Here is a 24,823-nt window from a genome sequence, read left to right as displayed (position 1 = left end):
TTTCTTTATATATAACATTTGATTTAGCGGGAGAGAAGCCTACAGTATGATGTGGAATCACTTCTAAACTGAACCAGTTGGTTCCTTCCCAGACATGGACAGCATTCAACAAGTTGGCAATTACAACAGGCAAGCAGTCATATTGTAGACTCAGCACAAGCTGCAGGGAGAGTAATACAGTCACAGTCATACAAAACACCATGGGTAGGATGGGGGGTGTTATCTATGTTCCCTAAGCCCCATGTTAACCCAAACCCTAAACCCACTGCTTCTCAATGTGGGGTCCGGGGACCACCAATGGCCCTTGTGGGTCTGTAACTTCTCAGTTAAATTAACATTCTCAGTTAAATTAACAATTAACACAACAAAAAAATTGTATCAAATAGGCATCCTTGAAATAAGAAGAGTTTGAGAATCATTGAACTATACCGGAACCCTATTCTACACTGTCAAATCGTCTGTGTTTATTTATATTAACTCTGAGAGAGTTCAAGACCTGTAACGGTCACTTTGGACACCTGGTGGTCCCCAGACCAGACTTTGAGAACCAGTGGCCTAAACCCCAACCCTAGGGAACACGGGACCCTGAGAACATAGGGATGACCCCGGCTACGACGCTATCCTGTAAACAAAGGGCGTGAAACCACAAATGAACCTCTTTGTAAACATACAGAAATCTCCAAGCACATTCGTTGCGTTTGTCCTACACTGCAGCATCACAGACAGGTAATACATGAAGACAGTATGCATGTGTCATCTAATTAGGAACAACATATAGCATTTCCACCTGCACATACAGTAGAGCAGGGGTCTTCAACACGGGGTCCGGGACCCCTAGGGGCCCTCAGAGCTACTGTAGGGGGTCCGCCAAATCTTTGAGTGATAGGATGTTTTTTTTACATGAACCACTTGAACCCTAGAATCCCTTATTCTGAGGGGAACATTAGCCGGAAATAGCAGATCTACAAGCTCACAACGGCTCGCGCTGCGAGGCGTTGTGAGCTTGTAGATCGTCTATTTTCGGCAAAGACGTTTGGTGTAGGGGGGGAAAGGAGTGAATCAAGAACTAAGTATTGAAGGTTTAAGTGGTTAAATGACTGAAATGAACAAACAAAAAACTGAATTTACACAACAATGATGATAGTCAATGAATCTATGAAATCAATGAATAAGTTGAATCTGCAAAACAATGTTATACAATTTTTGGGTGAACTACTCCTTTAAACCCTATATAATTTATTAACCAGGGTTTCCCAGGGGTCTGTACTTGGCTCCTGTACATTTTTCCCCCTAAACACCAAATGTCTTCGTCAAAAATAGTCGGTCTACAAGCTCACCTCGGGCACGTTGTGATTCCTATAATGACATGCCCAGAATAGGGACGCTAGGGTTCATGTGGTTAAAATGCATCCTCCCAGGATAATAAGACACATTTTGTCCATGTTGACAGCAAAGTGTGAATCACAATTCCACATACAGCTACGGTACGTGCATGGAGATAAATGAGATAAATGTAGGAGTTAATACGTGAAGTGCATTGCAAAGTAAAAACTAGCGAGGCAACTGATTGTGACCAAAACTAGGTACTGTAGGTAAATTGAAAATATAACTCATCACAAAATTAGATGAGATGACAGCGGGATAAGGGATGCAATTTCCTGTGTGCCTGTCATCTTTCTACAGGATGTAAATGTGACAATGAATTGACGGTGGCAGTCTGTTTTGTGTGGGAAGTCTGATTTCCAGGAGACATCTTAATGCTAGCGAAATACCAACAATATCCATTATAAAACGTGGATATGGGAGGTGTGTAAAGGCCTATACATGACGTCGGAAAAGACTTCCGTTTCGGACGGGCTTTCCGAACTAGTCCGGACAATCAGGACATCTGGGGGTGCAGGAGTGTCCGAAAAAATTTGATCAGAAGTTCTCAATGATGTCAAAATGTAGTAATCTCACCTTACTTTCCAACACAAAGTTCAGACATCGGAAGGAGCATGTTTTGCGCTTAAATGGATGACGGACTGATTGCGACTTTTCCTGCCAGCCTGCTGACTGTGCGCAAAAACGACAGCGTAACTAAACAGTGTGTGAACATTAATCGAAGACAGTGATAACAAGTTTGGATGGCAAAAGCAAATAGGTACACAAAAAAAAGTGGCTAAATACTATTTGGACATTCATGAAGGACAAAAAGTTTTTAAAAAAAAACAACAAAACAAAAATCAAACAAGCAAAAGTAAAAATGATGTAAAATACAATTACATTATGAATCATATCCCTACAGTAATGAACCAGCTTGTATGATTTGATCACAAAAATGCTACTTCTCAATTCAAAATGTGTTTGAGAATAAAGGCAGAACAATGTCAAGGCTCCAACATGACCAGCCCATTTAACACCCCCTCCAGCTCTTGTATGTATTACAGTACAGTATATAATGTAACCTTTTTGCATTCATTAGATAGGGCAGTAGATAGAGGGAATATACAGTATTTCTCTCCAATACACTTAAAAGGATATAAACTATTTCCAAAATAGCCGATCTACAAGTCAAGATTCTGAGCTTGTACATCGGACATTTTCTAAAATTATAATTAAATTATTAATTTATCATCACCCATAATGACATGCCCAAAATTGGGATGCCATGTTTAAAGTGGTTGATAACTTTAATATCGATTGTACAACAATTTTAAAGCGATGTTGAACTTTGTAGAAACTTGAGTTGTACAGTTGGCTATCTTATAACATTGTATGGCCAACTAGATTTGTCCATCTAGCATCTATCTGTGACTTCTGTGCTCTGCGACCAAGGAGGAGTGGTTCCATTCACCCTCATTGCATGGCAAAACAAATCTCAAACTAGCACATAAACGAAAGAAAAGCTGATTCTGCCAGACAAGGCCTTTTACTTAAACTTGACCACTTAAACCCTAGTGTGAACAATCTGCAAAAACGTGTCGCAATGTGATGCGTTGTAAGCCTGTAGATTGGCTATTTTCCCAAAAGTTATTTGGTGTAGAGGTTAATACTAGCGGGCCAGTATCGAGCCCTGGGGGACTCCCTTCAACAAGTATATCTCGGGTTTAAGTGGTAAAGGCGTAATCATCATTGGTCTCATTTACACACGTTATTTTGTAGATGTATTGCATTTTGTGGAACTAGAAGGGTAATATACCATGAATACAGCCATTTCACTTTCTCAAAAATAAGAACCATTGAAGTTCAACATCACTTTAAGAAAGTTTAAGTGACCGAGGAAGGGTTTAAATTTGAGTATGCAGCATCTCAGTTCACCTTGCGACAATCTGTAAACATAATTTATATATACGTATCTGTAGGATTTATTCACCTTATGTAAAACTATTAGACCACACAGTGCTTTATATGTTCATAGCTGTAAATAGTCTTGCAATCTATACTGTGTCTTAGGGGTGTGCCGATATATCGTCCCGCGATATATCGCGATACGTTTTCGTGGCGATATGTATCGTTTTGGGAAAAACAATATCGTTTTGATTTTTTTTTTTTTTACAATAATAATAATCAGGCATGCAAACAGCCCCGAGGTGAAAAGGGTGACAACATGTTTTTTTTTTGGGTCAGGTGTCACACTATTGCCCTATTTGGATTCAAAACGGCTATTGTAGCTGAAAAGCTACAAGTTTGCATGTCTGAATAATGCAAAAACTGAATTATTTGTTTGCATTTGTTTGCTGCATTTTTTCTCCCCCCTATATAATTTCATAATAAAAAAGTGCGTATCGTATCGAAATCGTATCGAAGTTATAAGCCCAATATCGTATCGTATCGTTTCGTGAAATTAGTGTATCGGCACACCCCTACTGTGTCTACATGTACAGGGCAACGAAACGTGTTCAGAAAAGTTCCGGCATCCCAATATTCGTGAGACTATTCAAGCTTTAATATTTCTGGAAACTAAACAGTCAAACACTGAATGATTCAAAGACTTAATATCTACTATATCAAAATCAGTCAGATGTTGCTGTAGCTTATAAAAAGCAATGACAACAACATTTTATGTCAAAATCCGGATTTTTGGCTTTGAGGGATTATGGTCCGATTTCATCCGAGTTTTGTCATCATGCGTAAATATGTATGCGTGAGAGATCATTCACAGACATAAACACGCTCCAATGACAACAACAACTATATTTCATGTCAAAAGCTGGATTTTTGGCTTTGAGGTCTTTGTGTGGTGGTTAGATTTCAACAAAGTTCTGTGATTATGTGTAATGTGTTCGTGTGAGAAATAAGCCACATAAGCATTTCATGCTAGCAAGGTTCCCACTCCAATGACATTCCAAGTTTTACATTTAGTGCTTGCAAAGTTAACACTCCAATGAAACAACAAGGTTTCCATGATTCTTCCATAGCTTTTTAGCCAAGGTTCTGCATTTATAACTCACAACTGCTTTAATAATGGACACATATTGGCTACACCTTGAATAACAAATCCATCTGATACTGTAAAATTAACCTTGAGATTTATTTAAAACTCTCAGGCCATTTGTAACGAGGATCTAGCAGTACCTAGTGGTATCTACGTAGATAAAGCCTCCCTCACAGGTCCACCATGACACGGATTAAAAAACTGCTATTTTAGGAAGACAAGTGGGAATTAAATCATGAGACGAATCAGAACTATCTTGGCTCAGTACATTTAAGTAGACATAAAAAAGAATGAATGCTAATGAATAACAGTAACTGTGATTACTCTCGATCTGTTTAACACATTGATTGCCAAGATCGAATTAATGCATTCTTTAAAATCCATCGCTTGATATGCCTAGATCGAATATATGTGTTCTTTCATTTTTGGGGGGAAATTCCACAAGGGGCGACCTAACACAGCTTTGGAATGATCGATCGTCTCTCAGAGAAGAAAAATGCGGATGTGACATCATTCCAAAAAACAGGATTTTCAGAAAAACGGCTGTAATTCAGTTTATTTTTTTAAAATTGAAAACCACAGATCCTTCCGCCTAATCACAGGAACCTTTTTTTTCGTGTTTTTTTTAACACAATGTCGGTTCCACGGAGTTTCAAATATCATCGGATTTAGGTAATTATACGCCGGCACGGGATAGAAAATTATGTTTAATATCTTGGCAATCAATGTGTTAAAATTAAAAAACACTTTAGCAAAATATCATAGATCATTATGTACACCTTCCCAAACTTTTCTAGGCCTGGAAAATCCCATAAAAAAATCCATTATCTTTTCCAGGATTTTCATGAGACCGTGGGAAGTGGGAACCCTGTAGCTTATCAAATATGAATATCGTTGCTGCTTTGTAATGTGGAATGGGCCAAGCCTCTTTAGACTCCTCTTCCCTCCGATGCGTAAAGCTCAATACGTGGTTTTCAGTGACATCTGACTGATCTTGGAAGACCCATTCTTCCATTCATGACTAGAGCAACAGAAGGATAGGAGTGTTGCTTCCATATCTTTAAGGGCGAGTTATACTTATCCGCACGCCGATGCCGTGCACCGACAATAGCCAATCTACAAGCTCACAACGCATCGCAGCACGTTGTTGACATTAAAAATCCTTTTGATAAACACTCTTGTGAGATGAGATGAAGGCCAGCAGTAGTCTTCTCCATTTCTTCTCATATTTAACGCTTTGTTTGTCTTTGTTTACAGTCTTGGCTGTCTGCCGCCTGTAGCTCTCACAAGCATCAAGCTCTCCACAGTAACAACTAACTTGGCTTGTAGACATGTTATTTTCAGTGCGCCACATCGGTGAGCAACCAAGTACACAGTATCAGGGGTCATCGTTCTGCGCTTTCATCTGGTGGTGTAACCCTGTATCTGTACCCAAACAACATGTCCATGCTCAGATCACCAAAAGCCAGGCTTCATGGTGTCGAATCGCTGGATGTTATAGTCTTTAGATGTAGGGTCGGTTCTCTGCTTTGTTCCCATCCCCTCCCGTGTCGTGTCTGATCGCCCCCCCGGGCGCCACTGCTACAGTCAATTTCTGAAGGCGCCGTAGCGGCTAGCTTTACTGATGAAGTTCTTAAGCAGCTCGTGGTCCATGTCGGCGAAAGCCTGCGTCTGGGTGACCGCCGTCAGGTGGTTGACACAAAACTTGAAACAGAAATCCTCCAGGTCCTAAAAATGAAGAGGGCTGGACTGGTCAATGCTGAGGACGGAGTACAACAGAGAGTAGCATTGGCCCGTAGGAAACAGCACTCAAAGACAACGGGGTTGTGTCTCGAACTGGTCGCTAGGTCAGTAGGTAGTAGTGAGTCACCATGAAGTGAATTGGATTTCAGGTGCTGATTAGTTTATTACTGGTTCACTGGACTTTTAGACTTTGAGGGTTGATCCCGTGTGACAGGATTTTCCAGGCAGCAACTGACATTATCAACAATCTATCAGCTGGATACCTCAAAGTATAATCTGCTGAACATACAGCTGTAACGATACATCTTTGAATTAATTTCAGGTTTTCCGCTTTCAGAAAGTAGGGGTGCACTCATACCAGGTCACAGGCTCATTTGAAATCGAGTGCAAGCTCTGTGCAGCTGGTATGTTAATGCTCAGAACCTTTAACCACTTCAACCCCATATGGTAGTGACCTTTCTGCTTTCTGTTATTGTGGGGAAAGCTTTCGCCAAAAAAAGGCCGATCGACAAGCTCACAACGCGACGCAGCACAATACGGATGTTGGGGTTTAAGTGGTTAAATGAGTGCACTAGCAGAATTTCAGGATTGCAGTTGTCACAGTCAGGAAGGCTACAAAGCATAGGGATCAAAGATGCTCTCTGGGAATTTTCTAGGGGGTTGAACTTCCAGTCCGCAGGAACGTTTACTGGAATGATTTTGGCACTGGGGCACCCTATAAAATGTCTGACTCCCTGAGCAGAGATCACTACCTATAAATAAATAAAGGTTTTCCCCTCCCGAGGGGAAATTACTTTTCTGCATTTGACCCCCGCAGTGAGTTTACTGCTCAGGTGAGCGCATGGGGGAGCAGTTAGGGGTTAAGTGTCTTGCTCGAGGACACTTCGACACAAAGTCTGGAGGAGCCAAGTATCAAACTGGGGATATTCCAATTTCCAGTCAGCCACTCTACCTACGGAGCCACTGCCACCTCTACAACCAGTTTGAGACACAACCAGGGTTGCAGTTAAAAAATACACATGTTTGTTGGGGGGAGCGGGTACACTTAAAACAGCCAGCACTCAATGAATGTCCTTTTCACATAGATTCATTATGCCTCACCCAGCCGCATTTCAACCTAATCGGTCTTCCTCAGCGTTGAGTCAAGACAACAGGAAGTGAGGTTTAAGTAGTGCATGATGTTATCAAGTCCAAGTGAAAACAGGTGCATACTGTCATCACCTCGAAAGCGGACCCTCATTTTCTATCAAACGTTTAACACCTCTACTCTGCTGCCACAACTGGTGAGCAAATGTATCGCCAGAGCACATTTCTTCACATACCAATTACGGAGCTTTGTAGCCTCCTAATTTAAACGTTTCTCTCATCGCCCCATTTCTCTATTAGACTCCATTTTTTATGTAAACTCAAAGAATATATGAGCTTATAGAATTACATAATTAGGAGTAGGTGGGAAGAAGACTTACATGAATCATTCCCAGAAGAAATTTGGCATAAACTTATTAGAAGAATTCACACTCATCCTCAGTACCACTACCAACTTATTTTCAAATTTACAATTGTAAATTGTATGCCCTCTTCAAGGGTCCATATTGACATTTTATACAGTATAATATGTTATTTTGTTGGTACTGTCTGAGGAGTGGATGGAGTTTGATACTCTGTTTTGTATACTGTCAATAATATTAAAAACACCTTCATGTGAGGGTATTATTTTTCTGTGCTGCTTTTGTAAGTAAATATTTTAAGCTACAGAAATGTGACAGCCTACACGCTGAAAGCTTAATTTGCTTGAACATAAAATGAAATGGAACCAGGTTTGGATGCGACCATGTCTGATTTCGCGCTATTTAGAGGGATTATTATTATTGAGCATACATTTTCAATGGCACAGATATATATTTATCAGATACCCAGCCTTCATTTTCCATGGGCGAGGGGAGTAATAAAAGGACTGAGCATCAAAGCTTGTGCTGATTGGTCAACTGCCATATCTTCCCTTGGGGTCACTCACACACACACACACACACACACACACACACACACACACACACACACACACACACACACACACACACACACACACACACACACACACACACACACACACACACACACACACACACACACACACACACACACACACACACACACACACACACACACACACACACACACACACACACACACACACACACACGCTTAAATTAGTGGCTGCTGAAACTAGCCGACTCAGCCCCTCGGGGAGCAATTAAGTTCCATCGTATCACGGTGACAAAGGCGCTTCCATCCGTGGCGCTGTTGACTGCGGCGTGGCGTGCGTGTGGGAAACAACAGAGTGACTCACCCGCGCCTCGTACTTGACAGCGGCAGAGAGCAGAGTGATGGCGTTCTCCTCAGAGATGCCTCTCTTGATGGTCTCCTGACACAGCCTCTTCAGCCTGCTCTCTCGGTAGTACGTGGCCAGATCCAGCAGCCCTGCACACAGCCCACAACAACCAAGCCACAACGCTCACAAACAGCATCCGTACATTATTGTTATAAAGTCTCTGTCGGGTGGAAACCTCATATTTCCAATAGCGGTTACTTTTCAGGATTCAAATTCAAAAACAGCAAAATTAGCAGATCTACAAGCTCGTGGATCTGCTACTATAGATGCTTTTGTGTGACGCTGTAGTATGATCAAGTAGGGCGTTCATTTGCGAAAAAACACCAAAAGTTAGAATATGGAGATAAGAGGTTTCTGCCCGACAGCAACGATAAACTATGTTCCAAATGTGGTGATGAATAGTGGAGAAAAAAAAGGGGAAAAAAGAAACGTTGTATCTCAATATTTCAACTTTTCTAATGCCCTACTACTTTGTCATACTATAGTGTCACACAGCTTAAATAAAATAAAATAATAACTACAAACACAGGTTCATTTTTGGGACTTGAGGTTTTCCGACCCACAGCGACGATGTTGAGGATATTTGCATATATCTGTCATAGCATTTTAGCATGATAAATATTTTTAGGTCAAATGTTAAGCGAGGGTGTCTGAGAAAAAGTGTAATGTAGTTTCCAGCAGTGTGCCTACAACTGGCTGCATGTAGTCTCAAGTCCCTGGCTGAGCTTGCCTATAGCGTCCTCTGGTGGCTGAACTTACCTATAGCGTCCTATAGACCATATTGGCCATTTTGGAATTTTACCCAGAGAAAACAAATTGGATCGAATGGGGGTCCTTGGCCTAATGCATATCAAACTGTGACTAAAGGTTGAGAACATACAGTATAGTATGTATATGGTCGAGGTTACCTATAGCGTCCTCTGGTGGCAGGCTGATGCTGTCAGTGTACAAGTATTCTAGGAAGGCTCTGTACACCAGGTAGGAGAACTGGTGGATCTCTATGGATTCCTCATCGCTCTCATTCAGCAGTGCACGGAAATGCTCACACCTGAAACACATATCAAGGGAGACTCTGAGGAGGTTATATTGATATTAATATAACATCACATCCATTTGTAAGTAACATTCACTGGCTCCTTCATTGGACATGCCAACTGTAGCCAGGAGGTGTAGATAATAAAGCCTAGCCTGGTAAAGCCCCTCCCTCCGGAAATCTCATTTCCATTTGATTTCAGGAAGGAGTCTGGCATGAGAACCTATGTGTGTTTTTGGCTGTGGGCTGGCTCAATCACAGAACGATGAGCGAGGAGGGGCTTTACCAGGCTAAGGACGCCGATAGGCTCGTCCACTTGGTGGACGACGAAAAAAAAGCCAAACAAGCCCTCATGCCAAACTCCTTCCTGAAATCAAATGGAAATGAGATTTCCGGAGGGAGGGTAAATAAAGCCTGCCCCCCACCAGCTATATCTGCTTCATAAATTCGACACATTGCGTTCAGAGATGTCCCTCTATGCATCTTGAACGAGCGTGATCATTCTTCTCTGACAACTTATTAACAAGGCGTTGACTCTTTTGAGTTATGTTTATCACCAGTGCTGTAAAGTAACTAAGTACATTTACTCAAGTACTGTACTTACGTACAATTTTGAGGTACTTTTACTTTACTGGAGTATTTCCAATACTTACTAATTATTTGAAAACTTTAGTTACTTGCAGATTAAATTATTATATTATGAAACACATTAACCACTTTAGCCTTATTTTATGCATAGGCTATTTGAAAATAGCCGATCTACAAGCTCACAACGCATCGCGACGCGTTGTGAGCTTGTAGATCTGCTATTTTCAAACATTTTGGTACTTTTACTTTTGATACTTTAAGTACATTTTGATGCCAATACTTTTACTCAAGTAACATTTTGAACACATGCCTTTTACTTGTAACAGAGTATTCCTACACTGTGGTATTGCTACTTTTACGTAGGTAAAATATCTGAGTACTTTTTCCACCACTGTTTATCACACAGTTCTCTGTGAACTCTAGAAACTTGTAGTTTGCAAAAAAAATATGTGCCAATGCACAACAGGGGGGCGTCACAAATGTCAAAACATTGTTTCATGAAAATACATCTGCAAGCTCTAGTCTAGACAGTACAGGGGCATTTATCAATTAATGGAATTGTCTTATAATTGATATACTGTATGAGGTCCTTGTTACACCATATCCAGTGAAGTTACTATATTGACAAATGCAATAATTATGAATGCGTAGTGAATAGTGATACACTGGTGTTCATCGACCCCGGAAAATAGTTCTAAGATACAGTGATGGCTCTGTGATCAGTAGCAAATGAACAGGTTTGTACGGATGGTTAAAATGCTGTTGTTGGCCGACCCAGTGTGTGCCGCTGTTTATTTTTCTCTGGCACGCTGTAAAAAGAAGGATTATTTAATTCTCCATCTCTGCTGATCATTAATTGTCTGACCAGATCAAAGACGATCAAGCGGATCGTGTTTATGTGTGTTTGGACGTGGACTGAGCCGGTGTCTGCAGACAGTGAGACTCCTTCCTCCTAGCAGCAGTAGAATGCGGACGCGGCGCGACTCGCGAGCCATGTGTGTTATAAAAAGAAAAAAAGGGGAAACTATAGCCCTGTCACCGCATCCTTGTGACATCAACAGGAAAGGGTAGGGTGGCCATAACACCCAAACCATGGGCCCTTAACCACTTCACCCATTAAAACCGGGAACGCATCTGTGTGACCACTTTAACCATTATTTTATACTTTGGCTATTCAAAAAACGTTATTTTTTTTGCAAATCTTCAAATATAAATATTTATTTTAAAGCGTACATTTGTAACTCAAATCTTTGCTTCTGGGGGGGGGGGGGCTGGAACAAAATATGTTCAGATGGGGGTCCGTGGCTGAATACATATCATTTTGGGAGGTCCTTGACATGAAAAAGTTTGATCACCACTGATATATAGCAACATACTTTTTTTTTTCTCCAAAAAACTGTTGTAGAATCCCCAGAAGCAACAAGATTTGAGTTACAAATACCAGAATACTATGCTAGGGTCTAAGTCAGGGGTAGGCAACCTTTATTATCAAAAGAGCCATTTTTGGCCCTAAAGATGTGCTTTTTCTGGTGTTTCAATATAACTTTTTTTTGTATTGTTTGCTAATTTCTCAAAGCAGATCAAGTATACCAGTAAGCCAGCAACGTTGGTGGTGAAAGCAAACAAACCAAGCATTAATAAATTCTTTATTTTCCTTCAAATGATTAGTTTCTTATTTTTATCTGGTGTATGGGCAACACGTTTTCTTTACTAATAACTTTACTTTAATAACTTAACTTTATGCCTAAAGTAAAAAAAAAACAGAAAGAAAACCTCTTATTCCTTTGCATACTTCTTTGCCCAAGCAACTGGGAGCCACGGCAGAGGGCCCAAGAACCACATGCGGCTCTAGAGCAGCAGGTTGCCTACCCCTGGTCTAAGTGGTTAAAAGGACCACTTCATCCATTTTCAACAATCATTTAATTGGTCCACTCCTCACCAATGCTCATTAATAAAGATATCTCCATTTTGTCTACTCACTACGTACTGTGTGTCTCAGAGGACGACTGTGGACAGTTCAGAAACCTGCCTACCAGTGACATCATCGGTAAGGCAGGTTTTATAAATTCAAACAAAATGTCCTTTTATGCATGAACAATGGCTTCCATTTCAACTTGCTAACTTCCCAGAAAGAGAGAGGCACTAGGTTTTTCTATTAGCTTGGAATCCCCATTGATGATGTCATTATTAGACAAAAATGAATATGTATTTGGCAGCGGACCCCCATCTGAATGAGAGAAGATTTGTGTAAAAAGAAATCTAAATTATTCAAAACTTTCAATTTTTTTAAATAAAAATTGTCAAAATAATTCAAAAATAGCAGATTGTAGCTTGTATATCTGCTATTTTTGTATAGTCAAAGAATAAAATATAGATAAATGATTGTAATGCTTAACTTATTTTGCTGGGGACCACCTAGAACCCCCTCAAGGACCCTTGGGGGTCCCCGGACCCCACTTTGAGAACCGCTACAGTAGGGTACAACAACATTAGTGGCAACACAAAAGTGTATGGGGAGGGTTAATTGGCACAACGACTAAATTGGGAGAAAAAAGGGGTAAAATTAATTGGCTACCTCAGTGTCATGGTGTGTGTACCTGATTTTGAGCAGGGCTTTGTGAACATGGATGCATTTCCCGTCAACCAGGAACTTCAAGTCTGAAATCTCTGGGCTGTCGAATTCCCTCTTTAGAGACTGAGCCACGGTCAGATAGTCATCTCCATCTGCCACACAGAGAAGAAAGCATCTTCATAAAAAATACAAAAAAGTGAAACAAAAATCTATGAAAAATCTTTTTCAGTGGTGGAAAAAGTACTGTTTTTTACTGAAGTAAAAGTATCAATACTGCAATGTATAAGTACTCTGTTACTTAAGTAAAAGTCCGGAATAAAAAAATTACTTGGGTAAAAGTACTTAAAGTCCCAAAAGTGAAAGTACTAAAATGTTTGAAAATAGTAGATCTACAAGCGATATTTTGACGCATTGCGACGCGTTGTGAGATTGTAGATCGGCTATTTTCAAATAGCCTATGTACAATATAGGGCTAAGGGGTTAATGTATGTTTTATAATATAATAATTTATGCAAAGTAACTAAAGTTTTCAAATAATTGTAGTGGAGTAAAAGTACAATATTTGCCTCTGAGATGTAGTGGAGTAGAAGTAAAAGTATTGAAAATTGGAAATACTCCAATTTTTGTGAGGATTGCAAATGAGACGCATGATGTACCACGGAGCAGAATAAATGCAAAACACTATCAGGTTATTTCACCAATTAGCACATCTTCAAGCAGAGAGGGAGAAAGTAATTAGTGGAATCCTCTGAGGCTTTGTTGGAAACCATTATACCATTAGAAACACACAATCCAGAAGACTTACTTTGACTGGAAACGATTATCTGACTCAGTGATTTCCCATGAGCAGGTTATATAATACCCATTCCAGAAGGATACCATAACTGTGGGTTTGTTTTAGCGCCATGGACATTTAATAGTTTTGTCCTTTTGTTTTGTTTTTCCATTTGAAAAAAATCCCCACTCTGCACCTATCACGCCCCGGTACCCCCTGGAACACTGGATTTCTGCAATATACAATATTACAAGACACAGCATTTAAAAGAACAATACTTCATGTTGATGTTTTTAATTATCTAATGTATTGTATTGAAATGTTATACATTGGCAGATTTAGCTTTGTTTGCGTTTTTCTTTTTGCTAAAAGAGTGACTTTCAGACCTGTTTGACGGCCCATTTTGAATTATATTTCATAATCAGTGAAGATATACAACTAATATTTGGAGTTGAATCATAACGTATCGGTAACTACACAACACAAAGCTCTAACAAAGTGTAATTTTGCTTTAAATATGTGAATCCAGTGGTTCTGTCTGTAACTCTGAGAGTTGTGGGGGCCTGTGGCCTAATGCAGTGGTTTATAACCAGTGGTCCGGGGACCACCAGTGGTCCTTGAGGGGGTTCCAGGTGGTCCCCATGATGGAGAGTTGGTAACCAAATGGACCCTTATAGATCTTTAACCTTGAGAGTGTAAAATGAAACCATTTCATTTTATGCTCTCAAGAGTTAAATTATTGTTAAACATCTGCATTACTTAATTAAAGAATTGATATTTTGATCAACGTTTGCCTGTTATCTCTCCTATGGAACCACATCAATACAGCATGGAATTGTGGACAAAATCTTATCCAACGACAACAAAATATCCTACGTTTTGGGTCTGAGAGGCTAAATCTCAGCAAATGGTGGTCCGTGGCTCAAATGCCAAATAAATAACGGACCTTGGTATGAAAAGGGCTGAAACCCACTGGCCTAATGCATAACAAACTGGGGGTCCTTGAAATCCAGATTGTTTTAGAACCACTGGTGAGAATCATCAGCAAAGGATGCTGAACTGGACAGTGGACACACCATGCCACTCTTACCCACGGTGAGCAGGTGCCAGGTGACAGCTGGCGTGGCGAAGCAGGCGAACACGTCGTCAGTGCTGCTGAAGTGGGTGAGGTGCGGGCTGGCCACGGCCTGGCCCCGACACTGACCCCACATCAGAACCTGTCCGCTCTGGGTCTTAGCAGCAGATGTGTGGCTGGTGTGACAGGCAGCCACCTCCACCATCCTGGAACAAATAAACATCCATTAAACCCTCAGTGATATTCAACTGGCGGCCCGCGGGCCAAATCCGGCCCCAGCTGAGCTTTCTTGTGGCCCCTGGAACACATTCCACATTACAATGTAAAAATAGATGTACAAAATTATTATTAGATGGTTGTACAGAATGACTATTTTCAATGTTTTTCATAACCGCTAACCGAAGCTCGTTAATAGTTAACCAACCAATAGCCCAATAAGAATAAAATGTAGGCTACTGTTTAGAATGGTTTGGGACTCACTCAGGGTCACTCAGGTTAATTACAGTGTCTTGACTGCATTTGCAGTCAAGACACTGCTACAACCCAAATGCGGGTGTATGTAATCTTTGGTGAGTAAATTGTGGAGACCATCCACCACTCTGGGCGGTATGTTTCCTAATATACTACTGTAGATCTGCTGTGCTGCGTGTTGTTGTAGCACATCTGGGGTAGCTAGATTAGGCAGGGGGCCACAAATTACTTGAAGTTGGGGGCCACAAGACCGTGACAACACACATGAAAAAAAATATTCATAGTTAAACGAGACCGTTGAGGAATTTGTAACTGGTTGGTTAAAGGGTTCACTTATTATGCTATTATTTTATTTATTTTTTGGTGCAAAGGTACATACTGTATCTTACCTATGGATGGCCAACCGATAACCGTTAACCGTTAAGAAATCGGCCACCGATTAATACTAGCGACTAGCGATTAATCGTTTTCTTCTTCTTCCTCGTCTTTGTATTGGTATTGTTTGTGTGGAGCGCCTCAGAGCGGCTGCAGAGTTCATGTGCAACCTCTTCCAGAGAGAGATAGAGACACTAGAAACTCTGCTGGAGACACTAAACAAACTGTGTAGACTTGGCCCTTTGAAATAAAATGTATTTTGGCACAAAAAAAAACAAAAAAAACACTTAACACTTTTTTTTTTCTTAACGGTTATCGATTAATTAATCGGTAAGGCCTAACGGTAAACGGTTAATAAAATGTCTCCATTTGGCCATCCCTAATCTCACCCCTGAGAAAATCACTTGTAAAGTGTTCAGGTAGCTCATCGTATGTACTTAAGAAAAAGTGTTACGATGTATTTAAGTATCAAAGGTAAAAGTACAAGTATCAAAAGTAAAAGTATTAAAAACCTTTTCATGGGTACAATGAAACCAAACAGCCAGAAATGTTGTCTACTTCTCTCTACTTTCTGAATAATGTATCTTTCAAGTAGTTCAGCAGTTTTTTCAGGTAGCTATATCACTACATTTCAGTGGCATATCAACATAAAAAAGCACAACAGATGAGTCCATTTCATCCATCACATGGCATCCATTTGTAGCTATTTCTGAGTTTTGAGTGGCTTTCAATTGGTTAGTTTTGAGTGGATTTTGTTTGATTGTTTTGTTTGATCTTCCATCTTCTACATCTCCATCCACTTGTAGGTTTTACAGATTCATTTATCCTCAATAGTGCCCTGGGCTGAATGATGGTCTAACTCTCCACTATTAATGAAATACATCATAAGAGCTTTTGCTCTTATCAGCCGGATGCTCAAAAACAAAAAAAAGCCATAACCTTTCCTTCATTCGAACATGTTAACACTTCACCTTCCAATTCTCTTCTCACAAAGACACTTCCATGCGAGGGACCTGTGCACAGAACACTGACATATCTACTTCCTATTTTCTCAATATCGAACACGGATTTGTGGCCCCCGACATCAAGTCATTTTACAATTGTGTCCCCCTGTCTAATCTAGTTGAATACCCCTGCCCTATATCGTCTCTGTCGGACTGGAAACCTCATAACTGTAACTGTTACTTTGCAGGATTCAAATTCAAAAATAACAAAAGTCGAAACACGCTTGGAGCTTGTCGATCTGCTACTTTTGATGCTTTTGTGTGACGCTGTAGCATGATCAAGTAGGGCGTTAATTTGCGGGAAAAAACACAAAAAGTTAAAATATTGAGAGAAGAGGATTCTGCCCGACAGCAACGATATACTTTGTTGACCACATTATATTCAAATGCCCGTTCAGACGTACCTTAACCTGAATTCTCAAAAATAGCAGATCTACAAGCTCATAGCGCGTAAGCGCGGTACCGAGTGAGCTTGTACATCTGCTATTTTTGAAATATCATGGACAATTTGTGCAAATCTTTGAATATATATATATATATATATATATATATACACGTTTTAAAGCGAACATTTTAAACTCTGATCTGTGCTTCTGGGGATCCTTGACATGGAAAAGTTGGAGCATCAATGATACACGCTATGTATAGCTGCTATTTTTGAATAGCCAAAGTATAAAATATGGATAAAGTGGTCACACAGATGCATTCCCGGTTTGAATGGGTCAATGCACCGCAACTCCTTACTTCCAAATCCCCATGTTGGTGTATTACTTTAAGTCATATATTCTTTCAGCCACACACACACATAACTAACCTCTCCTTGTCTGTGTTGATCTGGGTGGGAAGAGCCTGGTTACTCTTGTTACCGGTTCCCAGCTGCCCGTAGGAGTTGGCACCCCAGGCGTAAACGAGCCCCTCATCTGTAAGAGCCAGTGTGTGGGCATAGCCACAGGCAATCTGTACAGTGAACAATAAACAATATTAATAAACAGTACATAATAATAAACAATGTTAATTTGACAAAATCTGTAGGACTAATATAACAAAACGTGTTTGGCATAAACAAACCCCGCCAATTGTAATATAGAATGTGCCCAGAGTAGGGACAGGATTCATGTGGTTAATAAACTAACTTAATTTAAAATCTACATTTTTGTACACAAATATTTGTTGTCAAATATGTTCTGATAACCTTGCTTGTGCTCTCGCACACAGTGGCAAACATTTTTGCCGCCTGCTCCAAACGCCATAAAAAACACTTGTTTGATCAAGTTCTTAGAAATTCTGAATTTTATCATTTACAAAACAGAATAGGGATAATAGTCTGGAAACATAAACATTTTTCCAAGCTTTCTTTTTTCCAATACTTATTCAGACATGGATATTACTCAAATCAAATTCCAGACTTTCCATACTTGTGTAGGAACCCTGTGTTTAAACTGTGTAAATGTTAACTATTCATGCTATAGCTGGACTATTATAACAGGTAGTGGACTGTAATCATAGTACTATTAATGAAATAGTAGTACTATTATTTTTGCTATAATATAAAGCTGCAATCGGGAACTTATTTTAATGAATAAAACATGATTTTAACCTATCTGTATGGTAGAGTATGTTACGCTATACAATATAGCTAGCATATCGTGTCTGTCGGGTGGAAACTAGCCTGGCATTGGCCAGACTCATATGGTTGTTGTGTTGGGTAGGACGCCTACTAGCTGACAAGTAGAACTGCCTGAAGCTCATACGCGCAATTTCAAGAAATGTGTCTCTCATGCGGGAAACTCGTTAGGTCGATTGCATGTTTAAAATGATAATGTGGCGCTCACTTGGACAACGTTGACACCCTGAAGGGCAGCGATCCTGCAGGGGGTCTGCTGATTGCCATTGTTCCCCAGGCCTAGCTGCCCGTTACAGTTGTAGCCCCATCCGTAGGCCTGCAAGTCAAATGGAGCACATGCAAGGTCAGGTGCAACAGTTAACAGAACTAATCAATTTTTATCCGTTTATAAAAAAAGAATAAATTTTTTTTTTTTTTATCCCCCCCCATCTAAATCAAATATCAAATATTTTGAATGGAATGGATTTTTTTTTAATCATAAACATTGGAACAAAATATTTTGAGATGGGGGTCGGCGGACAAATACACAATTTTGGGCGTCCTTGACATGAAAAAGTTTGAACACCGCTGTATAATCAGTGCACAACATACATAGGATTTAGAAGACATCTTTTTAGAATCGGCCTTGGGTCATGGGTTAACAGAAGGGGAATCTGCTAAAATGCCTAAATGGTAAATTGTTATTGTCAAAGAAGCGGCTCATGAGCTCGGGTTACCTCTCCATTGTCCAGCACGGCCATAGAGCACAGTTGGCCGCACGCTATGTTGACCACCACCTTGTTCTGCAGACAGCTGCTGACCCGGCGTGGCGTGGGCTGGTTGGCGGTGGACCCTGAACCCACCTGGCCTGAGTTGTTGTATCCCCATGCAAACACCTGGAAAACACACACACACACACACACACACACAAGGAATGAAACCCCCCCTGTTCATATCGTCTCTGTCGGGTGGAAACCTCAAAAACTGTAATTTTTCAGGATTAAAATTCAAAAGCAGCAGATCGACAAGCCCAAAACGCGTAACTTCGCGCCGCGTTGCAGATCCGATACTTTTTATGCTTTTGTGTGACGCTGTAGTATGATCAAGTAGGGCGTTAATTTATGAAAAAAACATATTAAAAATTGTTTCAAACACTTTCAAGGTTTTTCACAAATATTCAAAAATAGCAGATGCACAAGCTTGTAGATCTGCAATTTTTGAGAACCACTGTTCTAAATCCTAATGATTTTTCTGAAAAACTGATGTTGCCACACACACACACACACACACACACACACACACACACACACACACACACACACACACACACACACACACACACTAGGGCATTAACGAATAGTGATTTATGGTATTCGAATTATTCGACCCAAAAGTATTCGAATATTCGATTAGATTATAAAAAATTAAAAAAATATTTTTTTTTTTTCTTTTTTTTTTTTCAATTGCATTGATGACTCGACTCAAGGAATGCGAGTTGACGTCACACCAGAGCTCACAGCTGCATGTCTGCTCTAGAAAAGCCACTATATAGCCTCTTCTATATATATATATATATATATATATATATGTAGCTCAAATCTAAAATGAAACAGATGCTTCCCCGGTTTTAATGGGTAAAATATAGTCTGCTATTCATGCTTCCATTAGTTGCGGTGTCACTGGACGGTCGGTCACCTCTCCATCTGCTGTTAGTGCAATAGTGTGATGGGAGCCGCAGGCCACCTCCGTCACCCTCTTGCTGAGGAGGTTGGTGGAGACCAGGGCCGGGGTCAAGCCGTGGTTGGTGGTCCCATTGCCCAGTTGGCTGTAGCCATTGTGGCCCCATGCATACACCTCTCCATCTACAAGGGGACAGAGAGCAATCTCTTCTTCAATGTTGACTCTGTGGTTAATATTTGACAAGTACAGCATAAATGTATAATATAAAATATCTGATATCTGATTCAACATCTGAACAATAGGTTGTAAACAAGCATGTAATCAGGCTACCAGTTACGTGTGTGAGTTAGCTTGTGCTTACAGATCGCACAACATATTTTTTCATAAAGATTTTAAGGTTAAATAAAAATTATCAGTAACACTTACAAAATCAGCCATCATGTCTTTTAATATATTTAGATCCATGTTAAAAGTGTTTTGAGTGCCCTCTCAACCAATCAGGACACAGGGATAACCATCAATCAAAGCAAAGCTTGAACAATTAGGACCACCAACAGTGGTGGTTTATGCTAGCTGCTTGGTTGCAACTACAAGGAAGTGGATTGCAGACTAGACTTGAGAAGCAGGATTTTAAAATGTCATTGGTTTGAATCCCCGGTCTCGTCTCCATCTTCTTAATTTTTTTGGAGAAAAAGTATCCCCATGGGTTCAGTGTACCAACACAGGGAGTTGTGTGAACCTGCATTGGGTTCCACTGGAACAAATAGGGTCATGTTCTAATTCATTTCCAGGCTTCAGTGGATAAACAAAATTAAACAAAGGAGAAAAAAAACGAAAAACAATAGCAGCTAGTTTACAAGATGCAAAGTAGCTTAACACTAATCTCATTATACAACAATTGCAAAAAAAAACAAGACCTGGAGAAGTGCTAATTGCATCCTGCACACCATAAATGTATTTCACCTGCTGTAGCGATAACCATATGGGGTCCTGTTCCGTAGCTGAGTGACACAATCTTTTTCCCACACAGCACATCAATTCTGCGTGGCTCGATGGTGCTCTGAAGGTCCCCAAGTCCCAGGCAGCCGCTGCAGTTGGTACCCAGAGCAAAGACCTGAGAATAGAATAAAAAAATCAATAGCACCACTAATATAACACAATAAATCTGCTTCAAAACATCACACACACAGTGCCACAGGCAATTGAAGATAGAGAGTCTAAATGAAAAACATATGCGTAAAGCCCTTAGCCAGCAGTGGTGGAAGACAATCAAGAGACTACTAGACGAGCATCTCAACCACACTACCAAAAGGCACTCAAGAGTTGTGTTTTGAGAAGCTACTTTTGTTATCCAGGAGGCAGACAGCTCTGTAAGCCGTGGTATTAACTCCTGGGGGCTGCAGGAAAGATGAGGAATTTGCAGACAAAATACAAAAACGGACCGGGATCTACTGGATGATTTAACATAAGTGAGACAGCACTCCAGACCGCCGCAGTAGCTTATGGCTGTTGAGAATTTATTGTAAAAACAAGATTAGTCAAGCCCACTTGAGCCAAACCCGGGATACTACTGGCTCAACTTGACTTCTCCGTCGGGGCAATTACCTAGACAGCAGAATTTACGCTGTCCGGAAACACAGAGCGAGAGAGAGCATGAAGCTCTGGTTAAACCATATAGATTTATGGAGGCAACAGTATGGCAAAGGGGGGCTAATTATACATTTTACAGACATCATTGGGGAAACTATTCAATAAATACCTGTAGGATAGCCATTCCAGAGCCTCACCTCAGTTTTGAATTTAAGCTCACACATTAAAATCACTGGCTGTGGGATAATGGAGATGCATATTGTGTTTCCATGTTGAGTTTGTATAAAGAACGTCTGCTAAATGGAAAAACTAATTGTCTGGATGCATAGCAGTATTTAATAGACAAGGGATGGGGAGACAAGGAAAGGTGCTGATGCTCAAGAGGAAAGCTGTTCGTTAACAGGCTCGTTAATGTAATTCCCCTCGATTATAATTATGTATTTAAAGAAACATTCCACCTTTGCAATTACATACTACTACTTCTAATCACAATATTCAGCCCCCCCAAATTGCAATATTATGTTTTCATCATTAGGGTTCAAAAACTATACAGTTCGCACAGTGGATCATGTTCCAAAGTTTTTGTTTTGGGACTCTGACCTCTGCCCAGCACCTGGTACTTTAGTGCGTAGATGTACGTGCTTTATTGTTCGCTTCATCATTAGGTTTCTCATGTAGCGCTACAGCTAAAGCGAGCTGGACAAAACAGACTGCTCCACTCCACTGACCAGAATGGATTGTTTTCCTGACCCACAATAAATACTCGAAATAATCATATTTGAACTGCGGACCCCCCACCCTGACAAGCATTTGGAATTGTAGGAGTTGAGGCATTGCCATTAAATATTGTGAAAATAGCCAACAACTTTTGATGCAGTAATGGTCTTTTTTCATTTAATTTCTCTCTCTTTTTTTTAATCAAAAAGGTCTTAAAAGTCCTTAAATTGTCACTTGACTTCTGGGGACCCCCCCCAAAGTCATGTCGGGAGGACCCTCTGGGGGTCCCGAACTACAGGTTGAGAACCACTGTTGTAAAGGAAGTAGCGGAGTAAGGACGCTTCTATTACAGCTTCCTGCGGAACACAAACAAGGCTCACTCGGGTATTAGGCCTCTGACAGTGACTAAATATAGCCTCATTTGATCTGCTTATACCTGTGTTTGTGTTGGGGGGGGGGGGGGGGCAAGAATACCATTGAGTGAGATGCCTGTTGCCATGATTGCTTTCTACATTCATTCATAAGAGGAAAGTACAATACAGTAGATCAGCAATTCTCAACCTGTAGGCTGTGAGGATTTTGCAAGTGGGCTCCCAAATAATTGGTAAAACAGTAAGATTTTATTATAAAAAAGTTTATTAATTTTTTTGTTTTCATATACAGATAAATAAGTATACTACTACGTTAGTTCCATTGATCCAAGCCGGAACACAATAGATTTGATTTATCGTATTTATGAAATAAACGCGTTCTGAAAATTAATGTGGCCCACCCATCTGACCCATTAAAACGGCAGCCAATCGGCTGCTGTGTTAAGGGATATTTCACTTTCAAAAACACTTTGGGTCATTTTATCGTCTACACTGGCTTTTAAGAGCCCCCCAGACCGTTTTTAAGTTGCTTGATTCAGTATTTAGATATTTGATATTCATTTTAACAGACATGCCCCCTTCCTATACAAACCCATTATAACTTCAAACACCATTTTTAATATATTAGATTCATCAAAAACACCCGTCCTTGGTTCTGGTGACTCACCCTGCCCTCCTAATACGTGAGGGGGCCGTGTTTTTTCGATGACTTTTTTTTAATTATTTTTTTATTGTATTACATTTTTTTCATTCCCCCCCCCCTTTTAGATCGAAAAAACACGGCCCCCCTCGCGTATTAGGATGGGAGGGTGAGTCACCAGAACCAAGGACGGGTGTTTTTGATGACTCTAACATGGAGTTCCATAAAAATAGAGTTTGAAGTTATAATGGGTTTGTATAGGAAGGGGGCGTGTCTGATAAAATGAATATCAAATATCTAAATACTGAATCAAACAACTTAAAAACGGTCTGGGGTGCTCACAAAAGCTTGTGTAGAGTAGACGATAAAATGACCCAACGTTTTTTTAAAGTGTAATATCCCTTTAAGGGGTCCGATGGGTGCTGACCACAAGTAACGCATTTGAGATAAGTGGGCACTGATCCAGGGAAGGATCAAGGATGGGAACCGCTGCAGTAGATAGTGATGATAAAAACCTGTTAAAAACCTGTTTTACATACCCCTGGGGTGTAACGACCCGTCTCATGACAGTCACACAGGTCTTACCTCATCATTAAGGGTGACATAGAGGGCTTCGTTTGCAGCGCTGCCAAACACACACGCCTGGCGGATCAGTCGTAGCTCCTCGGGGAGAAGCAGAGCAAACACTGGCCACTTGCCAATGTCCAGCATGCTCTTCTTCTGCTGCTGCTGGAAGACCAGGAACAGCAACAACTGAGCACAGCACAAGTAAGCCCAATGAAAAGAACAGATCGATTGCCTGTCAAATATTTAGGAGGAGACTGTGGATCTGACAGCTGACAGCTTACCAGATGCCTGCCAGAGCCTTCATAAAGCAGTAAAAGTGATGGCTAATGGGGGGGGGGGGGGGTCAACAGTATTATCCACTTAAACCCCTATAGGCCTATACTTCATTGACCGGGTCCTTTTTCCCTTTCCAACAAATTTCTTCAGTGAAAATAGCCAATCTCTTAGACGGTGTAAGAAAAAAAAAACTATGCACGTTTTAAGGGGGGGCCCTATAAATATTCAGTGTCTTCTTTTCATGGGGCACAGAATTCCGGCCCTGATAACATGAATACATTCTACCTACAGACAGATATTTTAACATCATTCACGTGCACGGCTCTGCTGTGGTGCAGACAATTCTATGTCCCTTCAGCATGTAAACAGTTATTAAAATCAATTATGTTGGTCTACTTCTGTCTTTCTCACTGTCTCTCTCTTTCTCACACACACGTCACTCACACACACGCACACGCACACGCACACGCACACACACACACACACCCCACAAAAAAGCACTGAGTGAGGTGAGACAACTTAGGAAAACAATGCCAGTAACAGGCGTTCAGCATACCCAAGGAACAATAATACATGCAAATAATGTACTGTACTGTAAGTTAACTAGTAACTAGTAGTAGTAATTATGTCTATAAAAACATGATGCATTAGGTTTGTTTACCTTGTTCCTCCTATACTAGCTTCTAAAAGCTGTTTGTTTACCTTGTTCCTCCTAGCTTCTAAATGTTTACCTCGTTCCTCCTACTAGCTTCAAAAGCTGCTAGCGACGTGTTTGCAGATCTCCCGCTGACATCTCAACGAATCAAGTGCGTTGATGGCATCGTCTTTATGATCCAGCAGTGTTGTTTTTATGGTTGTGACACAGCAGAGACATCTTGTTATGTTTTTGAGTGGTTGTCTGTCTTGTCTCTCCCTGTACAGTTTGTGAGCAGCCGCA

At 40.5% G+C, this 24,823-nt stretch overlaps 1 protein-coding gene across 2 annotated transcripts; it reads right to left on the bottom strand.

Moving 5' to 3' along the window:
• On the bottom strand, window positions 1-24,823 carry rcbtb2 (regulator of chromosome condensation (RCC1) and BTB (POZ) domain containing protein 2). Of its 2 annotated transcripts, XM_080428416.1 has the most exons (13): window positions 24,618-24,823; window positions 23,629-23,796; window positions 20,689-20,839; window positions 19,741-19,907; window positions 18,783-18,941; window positions 18,275-18,382; window positions 17,257-17,399; window positions 14,608-14,798; window positions 12,768-12,894; window positions 9,458-9,597; window positions 8,508-8,638; window positions 3,844-6,145; window positions 1-3,419 (listed from the first exon to the last, which is right to left on the bottom strand). In XM_080428416.1, the coding sequence occupies exons 2-12, from the start codon at window positions 23,752-23,754 to the stop codon at window positions 6,005-6,007; spliced, it is 1,584 nt and encodes a 527-aa protein (XP_080284542.1). In that variant the 5' UTR covers window positions 23,755-23,796; window positions 24,618-24,823; the 3' UTR covers window positions 1-3,419; window positions 3,844-6,004. The 2 variants fall into 2 exon arrangements, with proteins under 2 accessions (XP_080284542.1, XP_080284543.1); XM_080428417.1 differs by lacking the exon at window positions 1-3,419 and having other exon boundaries at window positions 6,047-6,176.

This window comes from Gymnoscopelus braueri (assembly GCF_963280865.1).
Source record: "Gymnoscopelus braueri genome assembly, chromosome: 5".
NCBI classification, from domain to species: domain Eukaryota; kingdom Metazoa; phylum Chordata; class Actinopteri; order Myctophiformes; family Myctophidae; genus Gymnoscopelus; species Gymnoscopelus braueri.
Note: the sequence above shows the minus strand (reverse complement) of the source record. Positions and strands in the feature narration are given on the sequence as shown.